The sequence below is a fragment of the Thermobia domestica genome, chromosome 11 (genome assembly GCF_964235325.1).
Source record: "Thermobia domestica chromosome 11, izTheDome1.hap1.1, whole genome shotgun sequence".
Taxonomy (NCBI): Eukaryota; Metazoa; Arthropoda; class Insecta; order Zygentoma; family Lepismatidae; genus Thermobia; species Thermobia domestica.
In genome coordinates, this window is record NC_137464.1 from 96,577,476 (window position 1) to 96,599,366 (window position 21,891).

At 35.3% G+C, this 21,891-nt stretch overlaps 1 protein-coding gene across 1 annotated transcript in view; it reads right to left on the reverse strand.

Moving 5' to 3' along the window:
• Window positions 1-20,308, reverse strand: part of LOC145665220 (uncharacterized) — a 41,982-nt gene extending 21,674 nt beyond the window's left edge. The window contains exon 1 of the mRNA XM_081732505.1: window positions 20,114-20,308. Within this exon, the coding sequence (XP_081588631.1) occupies window positions 20,114-20,308 (195 nt within the window). The remainder of the gene's footprint in view (window positions 1-20,113) is intronic.
• Between the last annotated feature and the right edge of the window lie 1,583 nt (window positions 20,309-21,891).

A 21,891-nucleotide genomic window follows, 5' to 3' on the forward strand; every position in this document is an offset into this window, starting at 1 on the left:
TGCGTGGGCGGACAGCACGAGAGTAGCTAAATTTTTCCTCCAAATATGGGCTGACGGGAGGAAGCAAGACTGTCTGGAAAAGTGAGGCACCTTTTGGGTGACAAATTCTTAAGCATTGTTCTCCTCCAACTGCTAGCTCACTGCGTATCATTTCTAAGATTTGACGTTGGGGAAATACGAGGGTTGGTTTAAAAATTCATGCCAATCCATCTTGTTATAGATGGCGGACAACGGAATGTCCACTGAAGATATCACAGAAGTGGGCAAGAACCCTGGAATCCAAATCTTCCTAACCATACTGCAACACAACAGCAATCACAGCACTCCATTAGTCCATAAAGGATGAATGTCATTTTAAGTTCGTTCACACTGAAGAATAACAGTTTATAGCTTCACTCGGACGCACATGATCACGAAATTCGAAGAATAACGAACGCTAGGGCCATTTACGATAACGCGAGGGCCATTTCGTAAATGTCTTTCAAGTCCTTTTATTTTCATTATTTGTTTATATTTTCCATTTATTTCAATTATTCCTTGAAATGTAAACACAAAAATAATTTCAATATTTGAATATAAATCAATGGTTATTTGTAATTCAAAATACTATTCAGCATTGTACTTCATAATGTTTTTCAAAATTCAAACCAAATTACACAAACATATTAATATATTCAATGCAATACAATATTCAATAAATGAACATCATATTTAATAAAAATTACATTTGGTAAGGTATTGTATTCAATAAGGTATCGTATTCAATGCCATATTTAAGAATGCACAACAAAATATAAATAGTACAAACTAACTATATGCCAATAAATTTGAAATGGTAAAATTAACTTAAGATTTTGCAATAATACTTCTTAATTTCTAAAATAAAACACATAATATCACTCAAGAATAACATATATCACTAAGTAATTCAACTTATCATGATTTTATTTTTCATGAAAATAAAATATTCCTTACGGCTAAACGCATAAAAATTTATTATATTTGAAACATCAATATTACTCATAAAATTCAAAAATGTACTTTCATTGACATATTAACACAAATTATTCACTAAGAATATTCAAAATAATTACATATTAAAAGTACATGTGTAAATATAACACTAAAAATATTTCATTTACTATGAAATGAAATAAACTGGGCATATGCGAGCTCGTCACGCTCGACGTATATAAAAATATACTGCCTGCATTAAGTTTGCAAGACCCTAACCCAATTATTACTTAATATCTTTCCATCCCCGAAGCAAAGTGAAAAGATAGAACGTTTGGTTAAAATTCAAAAATAATACAGAGGGGACTAATAAGAAAATTGCCTACTCCGGGCATTACATAATATGAATAACCCATAATATTGGAGGGACCTTTGCTTCAATGTCTTCAAGTACTACTTGAAATATTTTCGTATTCAACGAAAAGATTAATACAAAGTGAATGCAACAATAGTTGCTAACAATCAACATGTACACAACTTACTTGGTACTCATTTATAGTAAGATGTTTCGTTGTATTTTCTTTTCAAGTAAACAACGCGCCATGAAGGTGGGTACGGGTAACTACCATAACTTACCAGACCAAACTTCAAGTATCCTCAGCTGATTAGTAATCCCAGAGGCATACTAGTTAGTTAAAATAAATAACTTGACATAACGCATAGTAAGTATACGTTACTATTAATTGACGCATGGTTGTTATTTAAAAATTGAAATCTTTAATTCATTAAGTTAAAATGTGCTTATTCAGATTTATTACCGAATGGTTTCTCACCAAAATATTTAAATTTGTGATTCACAACCTTTTTAATTTTATAAAATTGCAACACTGTGATGGAATATTCTATATAAATTTTCCACATCTTCACAATTTAAATTTATTTCCTTTCACTATATTTGAAAATTTTCACTGCGCAAATTCACTCTTGCACTTCGAAAAGAAATACTATATTTTCTATGATTCGAAAATTAAATTTCGTTGTGAATGCATTAACGAAAAAATATACTATTACAAGTAATTTCGTATTACGTATGCTTGAAATATCAAGATTTTTTTTAAATGGTATCTCTAATTCAACATTTTCAATATATTATAAGGTGCAACAATGTATGAAGTGAAAAAATTAATATTGAAAATTTTCCTGTATCTATCGGCTATAGCCGTTAACGTGATACACACAATAAAATATTATTGCTTTTATCTAATCATTCAAAATTTTGTAAAACACTAACAGTGTTGAAAAATATTTATAGCATGAAAAATAATAACTAACAACAAAGAATTTTGTATAAAAGAACTTTTGCAATGGATATATATTCATTTTTCATTGCAAGGTCAAAATATGGAAAATGGGCAATCCGGCTATGTAATAATGTCGTTTACCCAATTCCTTTTCGTATTGCATTTAGTACAACATCGTAGATTAAAATTCTCATACATTCAAAAATTTTGAGTTTAACTTCCACAATAGGCATCCATTGGATTTTGTTTGTGCAAAATCGCAACATTCTGTAAGCAGTAGATTTATGTACTACCTTAACATGAGAACTAGCAGTTACCTTACGAATTGTTTGTACATTTTGGAATATTTACTATTTGAGTGTCATTGCAAATGTTAGTAGTGAAGATGTAATATGCCATTACAGTCTAATGGTATTATGTTTTTAATAGGAGGGTGCCCGAAATTTTTTGCACCGACTGTACTTGATGTTTAACAAAAAATTTCTGGCTGTTCATATAATTCGTAATTTTATTTGTTATTCTATTTCAAATTAACATGGAAAACAGTAAAAAATTCATTAGGAATTATAGTTTTGGGAATCAATACCTTTATTTATATTTTAAATTAGTTATAAGTCTTGCATATGTATATGTAAATGGATTATTACAATTCTTACGGTGTCAGTGCTATCTGAAAACATAGGTCCATCATTGGACGGAACTTCTCAGATCAAATAACCAATCTAAAATTCGACAGAATTTTCAGGACCACCCTTCACCTCTCTTTTAGATACCTAGGTCCTTCTAAAATCTAGTTTAATCCAGATTTTACCAAATTTTATTCGTTTCAAAGCCCCACCGCCAAAATGCTTAGTTTTGATTGGCTGATAAACCCACGCTATGATATTAGGGCGCAATTATTCCATTCCCTGCAAGAATTCCACTGAAGATGCCGGACTAAGATCTTCCCAGCAAAAAACGTCGAAAAGGAGCGAGAAAAGCTGCAAACAAGGTAACATTTGGGATTTTATTAACACCTAAAATCGTTGGAAGTCTCTAGGAGCCAAAAAACTATTAAATTTCATACTAAAAACTGAACTAAAAAGCTGAAATAGGAAGTGCAATATAGTAACGCCATGTTGAGCAGATATAATGAGTGATGGACAGGTTCCACGAAGTGCATCAGTTTGCTAGTGGTTCTTAAATATCCACAGACAGTTTCGGAAGAGTAGTGTTTTTTCCCTTTAAATACTTTTATCCTTAAAACTATTCCTGTTAGAGTTACGTTAGGCCTGCCCCACTGCCGTTTGTTTTCGTCTATGTAGTGGATGTGATTTCGTTTGTATTTATTCATTAGTAACATGGCGGTATTTAATTTCGTTGTAGTTAAGATAGGTAGAATAATGCACTTGTAAATTTACAATAAGGGCTCCTATCTGACTCCCAAATTGGGAGTACGGCTTCCAGCGGGATGAGTTGAACATGTAGTTTGTTCCGGGTTCCTGCCCCTTCAGGGCAGGGGTCCTATTGCTAGCTAATACTCCGATATGTCCCCTCAGGGCATTAATTAAACACTCAAGAATGTGATTTAGTGAATACAGGGCCAGTTGGCCCTGTTTCCTTTCTTCCCCTTTCCTTTCATAGAGCCGATTTAAAATGGTAAAATATGAATTTTTCTGTGTATATTTATTAGTATAACATGTATTAATGTAGTATGTAGTATGAAAGTGGCATGTATGTGTTCGTAATGTAGAAACATGTTCTAGTAGTAGTAATTGTGGTAGTTAAATGATGAAAGAGTGTGTGAGATAATTAAATATGGACAGTGTAGTATTTACTATGCGATAAATTCTTTATTATTCCGTCATTAAGTGAACTCATACACAATATTTAAAAGTGAACGTAATATAGTATAATAATTCCGTGTACAAGGTCACATTCAGTTGTTCAAGGGTTGATTATATCGTCGCTAGCCCTAGTGTCAAAAGTCAGTACTAACCGCCATTCTTCCGTCGAGGTGCTTAGTGATTTAGTTTTCATGAAATTGACCTTTCTTTCCGAAATAAAACCTAGAAGGTATAATTCACAGCCCATATGAATGTACAGTTAGGTCAAGTGACCCAAAATTAATATATTCTGAAAATTTCAACACTCTGCCTAGTCTAGAAATCGAAATACTTAAATAAATAAACAATACGTAAATTTTTAACAGAAGTCGGGCGATATGATGCTAGTTCTTCGCTTTGAAATTATAATAAATGTCCATTTTTTCTTCGTGGCTGCAGAAGCTCATTGTTGCTGCAGAATTTTATAAACATTAAATATTATCGCGGATAATTATATTTTCAGTGAACATACGTAGGATTTTTTTTTCGTTCTTAATAAAGCTACCAGGTATTACATAGTATTGTGTGTGGGATGAAAGAGTCTTGAGTTCGAGTGAGGTTGTCGTGCGGTGATCGGAATGGGAAATGTTTGTAGTGACTATAGATTTTAAAGTGTTATGATGAAATGTGTAAATAGGCTGGGCGTAGATAGAGGAAACAGGGTGTTTGTAGAATATAGCGTCGTGGCAAATGAATATTAATGTGAATATGAATATAAAGTGTATGAATATTGTAGTAAATGAATATAGAAGATACAACGCCCATATAGTTAAATATATAGTAGCCCAGTGAATACTTCGCCGTGTGTTGATATATAGATATTGAATAGATACGTGTAGCTACAAACATCTCAAGTTCTGACCCCTGCACCATGATATCACGCGGACCGGAGGGCAATATATAGTCGGACTATGGTAATACTTTGTAGTTTTATGTGTTATAATAATAATCAACCATAGTAATACCATCTGATAGAAGGGGTAGCATCATATAATCGTTGACTAGACATATTGAATAATAAATTATGAAAAGACAATAGTAGCTATAGAATGGGGCTGTAGTGAATTATATTTTCTGGTCGGTTTTTTAAAATAGAATATCCTGCTCCGTGAGATTTTTTTTTCCTTCACGTTACCTACTCGGGCTAGCTTACAATGTTCATGGAGGCGACAGCTCTGACAGGGTTACAGAATCAAAACAATTAATTATTGAAATTTAGCGTACCCGGATGTCGACCCCTAGTCCCTTTAAGTATTTTCATTTCTTTTCTTAGTTTAATTAGACGACGGAAATTAACGACATCCCAGACTGTGGCGTGTCTGCGCAGGGTAGCTATCGGTGAGGTTTGGCATAGAAATCACCGATCCAAAATTCAGTTTATTTAATTTTTTTTTATTTCGGCAAATCATTAGTTAGGGATATCATAGATAATACTTCTATTCTAGTTTCATTACTGTCCTCGAACCTTCTTAGTTTTTTCTAAGGGGTCGTATATTTTTTTTTTACTTAGAGATTTCAAAATTGGGGACGCAGTTACCTGGTCCCTTTCCCCCTCTCCTTTTATCCTGCTGGTCTGGGCCGGATACGGGGATCGGATTTCAATCTTACAAGCAAACTCTTGTGGGATTGGGATCTGATGGACACAGAACTTGCATCCTTGGCAGCAGGGCGCCCCTTGAGTCTACGTATTTGAGTAGACCACCCTTTTTGGCATGTTAAGAATATTTTGGCTATGGATTTTGTTGAGAGCGAAATTCGACTTCTATCTTTGTAGCGTTAGTTATTTCTCACTTAAGTCTTTGGCGCCCCTATTCTTCGTCTTCCTTCTTCTCTATCCCTCTCTCTGTCTGCATTACTTCAAGATTTTTTTTAATTTTTCAACCTTCCCCCCCAAGATTTTGAACTTGTTGCTAACGATTTATTTAACGTACAACTCTGATCTGAAATTACCAGCTGAGACGTTGCAAGACACGATTCATGGATAAAGTAGATAGTGATTGGGTCCTCCATCACATTTTGACCTATCGCCGAAATGAACAAAGACTTCGTAGTTGACGACACTTCGATTACGTTCTCTCACCGTCGTCCCTCTTAAGTTTTTTTTAATCCGTTGGTCACTTTCCTTTCTGTTTTGGTTTTCAATTACCTTGTAGTTAACCTGGGCCCAGAAATTGTACTTTGGTTTATCTAGTTATATCTTTAGAAATGCTCTGTGTTACGTGCCTGCCTCACAAAGTTTTTTTTTCATGATTTAAACACGAATTGATTATATAAAAGTGAAAAATTTATAGATGCGCGGTATCAGGTAGAAAAGCGATTTTCTTTTTCATATGTAATGTCGGAAGTCATTTGTTTTGGGACAATGTTTGCAACCTTGTAAAAAATTTTATTATTGGGGTGATTAATTTAAATTTGTGCGCATTTATTGAATATAAATATATATATATATAGAGAGAAATGAATACGTCGAAATGTATATGTACTTAATATGTGAATATGATTTTAAAGTAAAAGTATGATATTAAATGTATTATGAATATATGTAAGAGCGCTCGTGTCTGTCCCGCCTAAACGTGTATTGGTTGCTATAGTTTGCCAGTGAGTTTTCCGACGAATTTGAGAATGTAGATTTTGTCATGAATACCGCCGTGCACTTAAGTAATTTTCCTTTTCTTTTGAATAAATGTAAATGATACCTCATGTAATTCTGTAATGGCATGTATTGGAAAGTAACGGCAGGTCCAAACGTAACCCACATCATAACGAATATTATCCCTGAACTACCAACCTAAAACCATTGTGGAAAGTGCACCTTGAATCCTTCTCACCGTCATATGTATCCTGTGACTTGACCAGTTTTTTTTTCTATCCTCAATTTGAACCTTTATACTCCGTATACCTGCGGGAGATCGTTTTTAAAAATCCGAATTATATACACATATATACGAAAGTGATCCTGAAGAAAGGTCTCATGACGTGTCCCAGTGTTAAATAAATAACTTAAAACTATTCAAATAATAAGTTTGGAAATGGATCGTCTAAGAGGAGAAACATCCTCTAGTGAAAGTTATTTTCTCAAAATCCGTAGATGGGTAAAGCGTCGTAACGTGCGATTGCAGACATAAACTGTTACGAGTTACAAACCAAATATAGACTATAAATGGTTTTTGTAAACCGATAGTTAGATATATATATATATATATATATATATATATATATATATATATATATATATATATATATATATATATATATATATATATATAGATATATAGATATAGATATATAAATGACCACAAACTAAGTCAAATGGAGCGAAATGTTTTGTACACTATGAGTAGTGCGTGATCTGTGATTTGAACGCTCAAAATCATTAATATTTTATTACCCAATGTGAGGTAGAGACTCATATAAGTTCTAATACACCTAAAAGTTTTTTTTCTTTCCTCTTTGTTCATATTTTTTTTAAGTGAAATAAGTGTCTTCTTTGCGTATGTCGCAAATCATAATTTGCTTTAGCATGCCTAAGATATGATACATGTAAATAATTTTTTTTTCTTTCCATTTGTCAATATGATTGAATATGTAAAAATTTACTAAAATATAACACTATGTACTCTATTAATATATAACCAAGAACTTGTGCTTTTAAGATTTTCGTTGTAATTAAATTTTTTTCTTTTCACTATGAATGTAATAAACTATTTGTATCTTTGTAGTTAGTTGGTTCCCTTTGAACATATATACACTGTCCTGAGTGAGTGAGCGTGTGAATGCATGATAGATTTAATTTAAGTAATTTGTGTGATATCATTTATTGTATTAACATCTATAATATGTGTGTCATGTTTTAATATATGTGTTAAGGTAAATAACCTAGGTCATGAAGGGCCGTCACTAACGGTTTAAATCGGCTCGAGGAGTGAAGCAAAAATATCAGGATAAGCCTAAATACGACATCTTTCTTCCAGGAAGTTGAGACTTTTATTGATACGATACATAAATTTATATTGAGTTGATAAGTTTGATTTTTTTTTCCTCTTGGCTAATTCATATGTGTGGTCGATCCTAGAGAACAGAGTTCAGATGCTGGATGGTTATCAATCACCGGTTGGAATAACAGTACAAAGAATGATTTCACTTTTCTCATTTCCAGGTCTAGGTCTGGGCAACCCCACGATCGTGGTGCCTGGAGCTAGGTCTGGGTGGTATGAGGGAACATGTGTCTATTCCGAAGCATTCCAAAATTGATTAGTTGTTAATAACATTTAGAATGATTCATCTTTCAACGACTTTCCCGACCTTTTACTATATTTCCGGAATTATCCAGTAATCTGTTTCTTATTAAAATACCCTATTTCTTTTCTTTCTTCTTTACCTACCTCCTTCTTTTACCCTTCTACTTTCTTCTCTTTCTTTCCTATTTCTAAATGAAAGAAAACGGAGTCATGATTGAGAGTAGTCGCTATTGGCACGGTTAATAAGTTGTTTAGATGAGTTTTCTTCGGGAGTCCGACATGGAATAATTAACAATAACTAAAGGTTTATTGGAAGTTACTCTATTGGAAAATAATCTGGATTTCAATCAGTAAGTGATCTTTCGTAATCGTCCTCGTTAAAGAGAATTAATTTTAGCGACTTCTCTCCTCTACATTGCGCCTTATCTTCGTTTACTTTGTTTTCTTTCAATATTGGCTAACCGTGACAGGACCTGTTGCCCTAGAAACGGCGGTTTCTATGGCAACGGACATCGTTTTCTTTCAATATTGGCGACCGTTGACATCGGACAGTTACCATGGAAACAATTGTTTTCCCTGGTAACGAATCTGGAATTATTTATTAAACACTGTTTAGGATCGAGCACATATTGTCTTGGTCACAAAAGGTGCATAATTAAAAAGTTACAGTGAGATTAAATAATTATAGTCATTGGCTGTTCTGCTATCTTTGTCTCTCTCTGTAGAAAGGGGGAAATGAAGGAATTTGTCAAAGTGACTTCTAAAATTTGAAAATGCTGGAAGTTGACCCTAGGAGGGAATTAGATAGGAGTCCCTTAATTTATGAATAGTACCTGATTAATAAGTATTGTTAGTTTATAAGGATATAATTGCATGTGTTTATATTGTGTCTTTTTGTATGGAAACTATGGCAACTAATAGGGAAGTAGTATCACACGAGAACGCGGAAGTCTCATGTACACAATGTACTTTAGAAAGTAGTGAGAAAAGAGCTCGCGTCTCTCGTAGGCTAGTGAGGTGTCACGAATGTGGGCTTGAAATGGATACATTTCAGTTGTATTAATTTAGAGGATACTGCTGAAAATGCAGAAAAGGTCCGGGCTGGTGAAATAGTTAAATACTGCAAAGAATGTGAGGGGAAGCTCCACCAGTCGCGTCAACCCATGAGTTTATCCTCTGAAAAAGAAAATGAACATCCCGATTCGGACGGTGAGCGAGGGTATAGTACCCCGAAGAACCGAGGCCAAATATCTCCAGTGGAGATATCTGACCTCGATGATGATGAAAAAGATGGGGATCCAATTGGTGATAAACCCAAAGAAAAGCAAAGGAAGACTGTGTCATCTAATAATTACGCTCTCCTCCTTTCATTGCAACAAATGCTACAAGAAATGAATGAAAATAACCGGGAAATGAGACGCGAAATAAATGAGAAAATAGATAATAATAGCCTGGAAATGAGACGCGAAATAAATAATAATAGCCTGGAGATGAGACGTGAAATAAATGAAAAATTTGACACCTCGAAACGAGAAACCGAATCTCGATTCGAGGTATTAACCCAGAAAATCGACAACATATGTTTGGACTTTGCTTCCTCAATAACCACATTGAGGCAGCAAACGTCTACTGAAATTGATTTGGTCAGATGCGAGGCTCAACAGTCCCTAAAGCAATTTCAGCAGGAGACTGAGGGTAAATTAGAGCATGTAAATTCTGAAATTGAACAAATGGATACCAAATTGCATACAATCAACAATAAATTAGAAACACAGCAGGCCGAAATTGATAGTTTAAAGTCAACCTTGTCAGACTTATCATTGAAAACCAAACTGGAAGTAACTGACCAGAAAATTTCGAAAATTCAAAACGAGATAGCAAATATTCAAAAAGAAATGACAAAATCTAGTCGCGAAAAATCAGAGGTAACCTATCCTTTCCCCGGTAGCGATTCCTCAGAAATCTTACCCGCTATAACAACTACCCGTGGCGCAGGAAAAGAAAATTTAGTGTCAGTTGATGCACGGGATATTGCGACGCACTACCCCATGCATCGGTCAGAACCAAAGTCGTGGTTCAATTCCAATAGTGTGCCGAATCAGTCGAGTGTTGTGACGACTACGGTCACTAGCGTGAGTGCTCCCTCCTTACATGGAGGTATACAATCACATAGCGTGTTGCCGGGAAGAGGAGATGGGTGCCATTCTGAGTCGTTGTTCATGGGTGCGATTGGTCCGGGGATGGAGCCCAACATACTCAATACGACCAACAGAATCCCTTTCACTTACATGGGTAATTATAACACCGCTACTACGTCGTCGGTGGTAAATCCGGTGACGACTCCGATTGTGCAGGATAATATGTTAATTCCCAGTAACTATTCCCCTGCTTATGTTAGTATGGGTTCCAAGGTTTCGCTGAGGGACATCGAACGTTTTCCCACTTTTGACGGGAATATTACCAATGGACAGCCTCGTGTTTTTCTGCGTAGATTGCAGCAGTGTTTAGAAATGTATCGGCTGACCGATAGAGAACGTTTACAAATAGTTGAAAAACTTTTAATTGCAGCATCAGGCGCGTGGTTTGCTTCTATTAAATATAGAATTCATACGTTTGATGATTTTCTGATCCTTTTTAAGGAAGAATACTGCAACGAACATATAGAGAGGCTTCAGAAACGCAACCTCCAATCTTTAAGATATGATCGAGCCAAGTATGGGTCCCTTTTGGACTATGCTTGGAAGATCATCGAACTGTACTATCAGATTGCAGAGAATCCATCGCAAGCCGAGCTAGTAGACATAATAGTGAACGCTCTTCCACCAGATGAGTCGCGGGCTATTGCTTCCCACTTGTGCCAAACGGTGCGAGAAGTTACGTCACGCCTAGCTGCCCTGTGTGGGAAAGAAACTGGAGGCCCACCAAAGAGGTATTTCGCCCGACAGGCAAAAGTTTTGAAACCCGTGAAAAGCAAGGCAACGGCTAGTTGCCAAACGGACTTTCTGAGTTACACCCAAGCTGGATCTCGCTATCCGAGTGGGAGTGGCTCAGAAAGCAATCAATATAATGGTCGACGTCTGTTCCGTAACCGACCGATGTTTAACAATCGCCGGGGTTATCGCCCCTATGACCGCACAATGGGGGAATCGAACCCGAATAGGGACGATAATAGGAGGAACTTTAACGGGGCGTACCGGAGAAGAGAAAACGGTACTGGTCAAAACGGCAATATTAACAATAACTGTGCAAGTAGATCTCAGAATTCTGCCCCTTCGCAAATACCAACTAATGGCGGAAATGGAATTCTAGCCACTCGAGGGATTGATAGTCGCGAGACCGCTGTCAAATCGACAAACTAATTCCGCAACTACCTGGTGAAATGAGGAAGGATAGTTATATGAGTTGTCTCTTTCAATATCTCAGCTGGAACTCCTGTCAGTCCTGTTCCCTTCTGAACATTTTTAGCAGTTAAATTATTGAAAAATTGCGCTGTATTACACAATCTAAAAGGTGATAGTATCGGAACTCACAATTTCCAAAATCTTAAGCTTTTCAACTGTACTGAGGACAAAAAACGGGAACTTCTATCTCAATACCCAAAGTGAATCTTACACTGTCTCATTTGAGTGCATGAGAGTATGAGTGAGTAGTTAGTTTATTAGTATTAATACATGTTAATTCTATTCAACAAAATTTTGTTATTCAAACAAAATTTTTTTAACGACGCCGGGGAACTGTAATATGCCATTACAGTCTAATGGTATTATGTTTTTAATAGGAGGGTGCCCGAAATTTTTTGCACCGACTGTACTTGATGTTTAACAAAAAATTTCTGGCTGTTCATATAATTCGTAATTTTATTTGTTATTCTATTTCAAATTAACATGGAAAACAGTAAAAAATTCATTAGGAATTATAGTTTTGGGAATCAATACCTTTATTTATATTTTAAATTAGTTATAAGTCTTGCATATGTATATGTAAATGGATTATTACAATTCTTACGGTGTCAGTGCTATCTGAAAACATAGGTCCATCATTGGACGGAACTTCTCAGATCAAATAACCAATCTAAAATTCGACAGAATTTTCAGGACCACCCTTCACCTCTCTTTTAGATACCTAGGTCCTTCTAAAATCTAGTTTAATCCAGATTTTACCAAATTTTATTCGTTTCAAAGCCCCACCGCCAAAATGCTTAGTTTTGATTGGCTGATAAACCCACGCTATGATATTAGGGCGCAATTATTCCATTCCCTGCAAGAATTCCACTGAAGATGCCGGACTAAGATCTTCCCAGCAAAAAACGTCGAAAAGGAGCGAGAAAAGCTGCAAACAAGGTAACATTTGGGATTTTATTAACACCTAAAATCGTTGGAAGTCTCTAGGAGCCAAAAAACTATTAAATTTCATACTAAAAACTGAACTAAAAAGCTGAAATAGGAAGTGCAATATAGTAACGCCATGTTGAGCAGATATAATGAGTGATGGACAGGTTCCACGAAGTGCATCAGTTTGCTAGTGGTTCTTAAATATCCACAGACAGTTTCGGAAGAGTAGTGTTTTTTCCCTTTAAATACTTTTATCCTTAAAACTATTCCTGTTAGAGTTACGTTAGGCCTGCCCCACTGCCGTTTGTTTTCGTCTATGTAGTGGATGTGATTTCGTTTGTATTTATTCATTAGTAACATGGCGGTATTTAATTTCGTTGTAGTTAAGATAGGTAGAATAATGCACTTGTAAATTTACAATAAGGGCTCCTATCTGACTCCCAAATTGGGAGTACGGCTTCCAGCGGGATGAGTTGAACATGTAGTTTGTTCCGGGTTCCTGCCCCTTCAGGGCAGGGGTCCTATTGCTAGCTAATACTCCGATATGTCCCCTCAGGGCATTAATTAAACACTCAAGAATGTGATTTAGTGAATACAGAGCCAGTTGGCCCTGTTTCCTTTCTTCCCCTTTCCTTTCATAGAGCCGAATTAAAATGGTAAAATATGAATGTTTTCTGTGTATATTTATTAGTATAACATGTATTAATGTAGTGTGTAGTATGAAAGTGGCATGTATGTGTTCGTAATGTAGAAACATGTTCTAGTAGTAGTAATTGTGGTAGTTAAATGATGAAAGAGTGTGTGAGATAATTAAATATGGACAGTGTAGTATTTACTATGCGATAAATTCTTTATTATTCCGTCATTAAGTGAACTCATACACAATATTTAAAAGTGAACGTAATATAGTATAATAATTCCGTGTACAAGGTCACATTCAGTTGTTCAAGGGTTGATTATATCGTCGCTAGCCCTAGTGTCAAAAGTCAGTACTAACCGCCATTCTTCCGTCGAGGTGCTTAGTGATTTAGTTTTCATGAAATTGACCTTTCTTTCCGAAATAAAACCTAGAAGGTATAATTCACAGCCCATATGAATGTACAGTTAGGTCAAGTGACCCAAAATTAATATATTCTGAAAATTTCAACACTCTGCCTAGTCTAGAAATCGAAATACTTAAATAAATAAACAATACGTAAATTTTTAACAGAAGTCGGGCGATATGATGCTAGTTCTTCGCTTTGAAATTATAATAAATGTCCATTTTTTCTTCGTGGCTGCAGAAGCTCATTGTTGCTGCAGAATTTTATAAACATTAAATATTATCGCGGATAATTATATTTTCAGTGAACATACGTAGGATTTTTTTTTCGTTCTTAATAAAGCTACCAGGTATTACATAGTATTGTGTGTGGGATGAAAGAGTCTTGAGTTCGAGTGAGGTTGTCGTGCGGTGATCGGAATGGGAAATGTTTGTAGTGACTATAGATTTTAAAGTGTTATGATGAAATGTGTAAATAGGCTGGGCGTAGATAGAGGAAACAGGGTGTTTGTAGAATATAGCGTCGTGGCAAATGAATATTAATGTGAATATGAATATAAAGTGTATGAATATTGTAGTAAATGAATATAGAAGATACAACGCCCATATAGTTAAATATATAGTAGCCCAGTGAATACTTCGCCGTGTGTTGATATATAGATATTAAATAGATACGTGTAGCTACAAACATCTCAAGTTCTGACCCCTGCACCATGATATCACGCGGACCGGAGGGCAATATATAGTCGGACTATGGTAATACTTTGTAGTTTTATGTGTTATAATAATAATCAACCATAGTAATACCATCTGATAGAAGGGGTAGCATCATATAATCGTTGACTAGACATATTGAATAATAAATTATGAAAAGACAATAGTAGCTATAGAATGGGGCTGTAGTGAATTATATTTTCTGGTCGGTTTTTTAAAATAGAATATCCTGCTCCGTAAGATTTTTTTTTCCTTCACGTTACCTACTCGGGCTAGCTTACAATGTTCATGGAGGCGACAGCTCTGACAGGGTTACAGAATCAAAACAATTAATTATTGAAATTTAGCGTACCCGGATGTCGACCCCTAGTCCCTTTAAGTATTTTCATTTATTTTCTTAGTTTAATTAGACGACGGAAATTAACGACATCCCAGACTGTGGCGTGTCTGCGCAGGGTAGCTATCGGTGAGGTTTGGCATAGAAATCACCGATCCAAAATTCAGTTTATTTAATTTTTTTTTTATTTCGGCAAATCATTAGTTAGGGATATCTTAGATAATACTTCTATTCTAGTTTCATTACTGTCCTCGAACCTTCTTAGTTTTTTCTAAGGGGTCGAATATTTTTTTTACTTAGAGATTTCAAAATTGGGGACGCAGTTACCTGGTCCCTTTCCCCCTCTCCTTTTATCCTGCTGGTCTGGGCCGGATACGGGGATCGGATTTCAATCTTACAAGCAAACTCTTGTGGGATTGGGATCTGATGGACACAGAACTTGCATCCTTGGCAGCAGGGCGCCCCTTGAGTCTACGTATTTGAGTAGACCACCCTTTTTGGCATGTTAAGAATATTTTGGCTATGGATTTTGTTGAGAGCGAAATTCGACTTCTATCTTTGTAGCGTTAGTTATTTCTCACTTAAGTCTTTGGCGCCCCTATTCTTCGTCTTCCTTCTTCTCTATCCCTCTCTCTGTCTGCATTACTTCAAGATTTTTTTTAAATTTTTCAACCTTCCCCCCCCCCAAGATTTTGAACTTGTTGCTAACGATTTATTTAACGTACAACTCTGATCTGAAATTACCAGCTGAGACGTTGCAAGACACGATTCATGGATAAAGTAGATAGTGATTGGGTCCTCCATCACATTTTGACCTATCGCCGAAATGAACAAAGACTTCGTAGTTGACGACACTTCGATTACGTTCTCTCACCGTCGTCCCTCTTAAGTTTTTTTTAATCCGTTGGTCACTTTCCTTTCTGTTTTGGTTTTCAATTACCTTGTAGTTAACCTGGGCCCAGAAATTGTACTTTGGTTTATCTAGTTATATCTTTAGAAATGCTCTGTGTTACGTGCCTGCCTCACAAAGTTTTTTTCATGATTTAAACACGAATTGATTATATAAAAGTGAAAAATTTATAGATGCGCGGTATCAGGTAGAAAAGCGATTTTCTTTTTCATATGTAATGTCGGAAGTCATTTGTTTTGGGACAATGTTTGCAACCTTGTAAAAAATTTTATTATTGGGGTGATTAATTTAAATGTGTGCGCATTTATTAAATATAAATATATATATATATATATAGAGAGAGAGAAATGAATACGTCGAAATGTATATGTACTTAATATGTGAATATGATTTTAAAGTAAAAGTATGATATTAAATGTATTATGAATATATGTAAGAGCGCTCGTGTCTGTCCCCCCTAAACGTGTATTGGTTGCTATAGTTTGCCAGTGAGTTTTCCGACGAATTTGAGAATGTAGATTTTGTCATGAATACCGCCGTGCACTTAAGTAATTTTCCTTTTCTTTTGAATAAATGTAAATGATACCTCATGTAATTCTGTAATGGCATGTATTGGAAAGTAACGGCAGGTCCAAACGTAACCCACATCATAACGAATATTATCCCTGAACTACCAACCTAAAACCATTGTGGAAAGTGCACCTTGAATCCTTCTCACCGTCATATGTATCCTGTGACTTGACCAGTTTTTTTTCTATCCTCAATTTGAACCTTTATACTCCGTATACCTGCGGGAGATCGTTTTTAAAAATCCGAATTATATACACATATATACGAAAGTGATCCTGAAGAAAGGTCTCATGACGTGTCCCAGTGTTAAATAAATAACCTAAAACTATTCAAATAATAAGTTTGGAAATGGATCGTCTAAGAGGAGAAACATCCTCTAGTGAAAGTTATTTTCTCAAAATCCGTAGATGGGTAAAGCGTCGTAATGTGTGATTGCAGACATAAACTGTTACGAGTTACAAACCAAATATAGACGATAAATGGTTTTTGTAAACCGATAGTTAGATATATATATATAGATAGATATATAAATGACCACAAACTAAGTCAAATGGAGCGAAATGTTTTGTACACTATGAGTAGTGCGTGATCTGTGATTTGAACGCTCAAAATCATTAATATTTTATTACCCAATGTGAGGTAGAGACTCATATAAGTTCTAATACACCTAAAAGTTTTTTTTCTTTCCTCTTTGTTCATATTTTTTTTAAGTGAAATAAGTGTCTTCTTTGCGTATGTCGCAAATCATAATTTGCTTTAGCATGCCTAAGATATGATACATGTAAATAATTTTTTTTCTTTCCATTTGTCAATATGATTGAATATGTAAAAATTTACTAAAATATAACACTATGTACTCTATTAATATATAACCAAGAACTTGTGCTTTTAAGATTTTCGTTGTAATTAAATTTTTTTCTTTTCACTATGAATGTAATAAACTATTTGTATCTTTGTAGTTAGTTGGTTCCCTTTGAACATATATACACTGTCCTGAGTGAGTGAGCGTGTGAATGCATGATAGATTTAATTTAAGTAATTTGTGTGATATCATTTGTTGTATTAACATCTATAATATGTGTGTCATGTTTTAATATATGTGTTAAGGTAAATAACCTAGGTCATGAAGGACCGTCACTAACGGTTTAAATCGGCTCGAGGAGTGAAGCAAAAATATCAGGATAAGCCTAAATACGACATCTTTCTTCCAGGAAGTTGAGACTTTTATTGATACGATACATAAATTTATATTGAGTTGATAAGTTTGATTTTTTTTTCCTCTTGGCTAATTCATATGTGTGGTCGATCCTAGAGAACAGAGTTCAGATGCTGGATGGTTATCAATCACCGGTTGGAATAACAGTACAAAGAATGATTTCACTTTTCTCATTTCCAGGTCTAGGTCTGGGCAACCCCACGATCGTGGTGCCTGGAGCTAGGTCTGGGTGGTATGAGGGAACATGTGTCTATTCCGAAGCATTCCAAAATTGATTAGTTGTTAATAACATTTAGAATGATTCATCTTTCAACGACTTTCCCGACCTTTTACTATATTTCCGGAATTATCCAGTAATCTGTTTCTTATTAAAATACCCTATTTCTTTTCTTTCTTCTTTACCTACCTCCTTCTTTTACCCTTCTACTTTCTTCTCTTTCTTTCCTATTTCTAAATGAAAGAAAACGGAGTCATGATTGAGAGTAGTCGCTATTGGCACGGTTAATAAGTTGTTTAGATGAGTTTTCTTCGGGAGCCCGATATGGAATAATTAACAATAACAAAAGGTTTATTGGAAGTTACTCTATTGGAAAATAATCTGGATTTCAATCAGTAAGTGATCTTTCGTAATCGTCCTCGTTAAAGAGAATTAATTTTAGCGACTTCTCTCCTCTACATTGCGCCTTATCTTCGTTTACTTTGTTTTCTTTCAATATTGGCTAACCGTGACAGGACCTGTTGCCCTAAAAACGGCGGTTTCTATGGCAACGGACATCGTTTTCTTTCAAAGAATTTATGCTTTCTACGTAGGCGCAATACCTTACCTAACTTACGCACTTTTTTGCAAAGTTTAAGGTTATTTTTCATTTTCGCACGGTGGAAAAACCTTTGCTTGCCTTTTTTGTTTTCCAGACAAAAATTTCTGTTTCTGAATTTCTCAATAACATTTCGAGTTGAGTATAAAGTATTGGTTGGTGGATAGTCAATCTGAACGTTCTGACTTAGTTCAATACACTTTTTCTTACCTCTTCTGAATCGAAATTTCATAGATTTACAAGTTGCACGATGTATGCCAAGCGAACATGGAATGGTTTCATTTCTACTAGAACATACAATTACGAGTATACACACTGTACCTTCTAGCAACACTAAAGATATATTACCACTGGAAAAATAACGCAACTCATCAATCTGAACTGGTTGCCTAATGAAGCTTACTCTGGGATACCTTGTAACATGCCGTGTATACACCACAAAAAATACAGGACTTGTAGACAAACATTTTTTATGAACAAGTAGCATTGAGCCGGACGGGGGAAACAGCTGATCCACCCACTTCCTTTCACATAAGGGACAAGTGCAGACTTTAATCTCGTCTAAAAATACTACAACAGTATCACTTTTTATTTCCCTAGTGGTGGTTACGCTAACCACACTCGTACTACTGTTGGAGGTAGCCTCCGTGAAGTCACCTCCACGGTGTTTACATTTACACTGACATTTTCATTACTTACATTTTCATTATTTCCCTGAATAAAGACATTATTACTCTGTAGAACAGATACATTTTCCAGTTGGGTTTTGATGCTTTGTAATTGTACAGAATTATTATCCAATAACTGAAACAATTCATTCCACCTAACATTTTCACTTTCATTAATTTGAACAAAACGCAATTCTTGGACTTCAGATAACGTACTTCTTTTAATGGGATTTGAATATCTCAGTATCATCGGCAACATTTTCCAATTTTCTCTTATAGCTTTTAGTTCTAACCTCAGAAGGACAACTATGGCGAACATGTGCTAACGGGTACACGTTAAATTCATCTGCGAATTTAACTTTTTTTGGAATTTTATTTTCCTTTTCGGTTTGACCCACATTACCTAACATAGTATGTAAACTAACATCCTTGCTACGTTTTTTGAGGATAGATTTGATACTATTGAAACTAGTTTGAGGAGAATTTTCAACATTACTTGAAAATAATTCTTTCTCCTCTCCATTGAACGTACTATCATGATCACTAAAAGAACTGACATCAGAATACTTTTTCTGTAGCCGTTGAACTATTATTTCAATAACCTTATTCTCGACATTGACGTCATCACATTGAAGTTTCAACTTTCTAGCTACATAATTGAAATATATATACTTACCGCGAGCACACTTCTCTTTCAGTTTCTCGTACTGAATTGATTTCCTAATACCACGTACGCGGAGATTGATCTCTTTTTCGATATCTCTCCTATATTCACAATTAAAATTAAATACAGATTCAGAAATTGCGATTTTCGCTGTTCTACTGAAACTATGAGTTTCTACATTGAGGCCTAAAACATTTTGAAACTCTTCTAAGCAAAATGGAACAGTACTATATTTATATTCATTTATTGCGTTAGCGTACTCTAACTCTATCTGTGCTCTTACATTCATTAAATTCAGCGCTAGCATTTTGTACGTGGATTTACAAATTATATATTCTAAAACGAACACAAAAATATAAAAATGTAAGTAATACTACATGTAAAAGAATGTAAGGATATATTTCTTTCGCAGAACATTAATTGCTAAGTTCACAATTTGCCTTTTCAGTAATTGTTTCGCATTCTTGTATGCATACACTAGGACCTACCTGCTTTTGTACAGCAGTGTTTGGCTGATTTAACAGCTCCTGAGAATTACTTTCAACCTTTTCACGTAATTCAACCACGTCTGCTCTTAAATTCTCAAATTGTTCGGTCAACTCTTTTTGATTTGATTTTAATATTTGGTTAGCTGCAGCCAAGTCTACGGATAATTTTTTCACCGCTTCGAGCAGTGTTTCCATTTTACTGAGCGTTGACATTGTAAAATATTATACCACAAAATTTATCGCATTAAATGGCATTGAATACAAAACAGTGAAGTTCAAAAATTCGCTTTCTCCCCACTAAAACATCTGTCTTTGTTCGGTGCGTCATTTTATGATGGTTCTGGGTTCGAAGACCGTTTGTCCCTGTTCGGGCGCCATTTATAAAAGGAGTTGGGTTAAACTACCATTTGTTCCTGTTTTATAAGAGGAGTTGGTTCGCGTGACGAAAGCCAGATATAATAATATTGGGATTCGAACCTTGGATCTCTTTAGGAGTCTTCTTAAGAACATCATTCATTTGCACAAATTAGTACATTGAAATAAGAAACTGGTAACGAAACAAATAACACCACTTCCACGGTCCAAGGATTCGGGCGTTATGCATATCAGAGGCATAAGCCGTATACCCACCGTCGCTGGTACGTAAGCTCCAAGATTCACTGGTCGGTACCTGTAAAAGAATACAAGTGGGGCAGCAATGCATGATTCACGCCAGATGGATAGTGGGAGACAAAAGTAATGTTTGTTCTCCACTGCTTAGAAGTACCTTACCTGTTTGATTCTACTCTAAGCCATGTACACTATTAAAAGGTAATATTCTCTATTTGCTGAGAAAGAGACAATATAGGTCACACACTTTGAAATTATTAAATATTATTTTCACTGCATATTAAAAAAGAGATATTTGCGAAACACTTATATTTAACTTTAAACTTCAATGAATATAAAACATTTACAAACGTATGAGGACACAAAACACAAAATTTCACTTAAACGAAAAGATGGCCCAATCACTGCGATATACGAACCGATACGTAAGCGCGCACGACGATTTCGGCAACTACACGGGATAAAATTCACTAGTGCACTATTAAATGGTCGACTTCCATTGCTGGAAAGTGATGAGTTGAATGTCCCATTCCTTGACATACAACAGGGTTCTTCTATAAAATCGCTATATGGCGAGGGAAATGCGTAAGAATAACTCTTATTAACACATACGCATGTTTTTTCCTTGCTATTGAAACATCATTTATACAGGTAGCACTGTTCCAATGTCTCTTGATGCAGATTAATATTTGAACATGTAAATTTAGTACGTTGCACTAGCTTGACATTATGAAACATTTTTATTTTCACATTTTGAAAGAAATATACTCTCTCTTTTGAGAGTGGTTAGAGATCAATCTTGTCCGTTCTCAAAATAGAAACACTAGCACCTTTACATCTTGAAAGAGAATGAAAGTCCTCTCTCTCGGTCCTCTTCCTGCGACGCATAGTTGCCAGTTAGCGGCGCAAGAATACACTGACTAAACTAAAATATAGTTCGTAGAAAACATTAAGTTTTGACTTTATTCTATTGCTAATAATATATAATGAATGGTTCATAAGTTAATAGAAATCACATTAAAAACACTGATTGTTCCAATACGTTATGGAACTGACGATTATTGATAATTTTCACATTGTCACGTAAAGATCTGTCATCGTCATGAGAGTTCACTGCGTGGGCGGACAGCACGAGAGTAGCTAAATTTTTCCTCCAAATATGGGCTGAC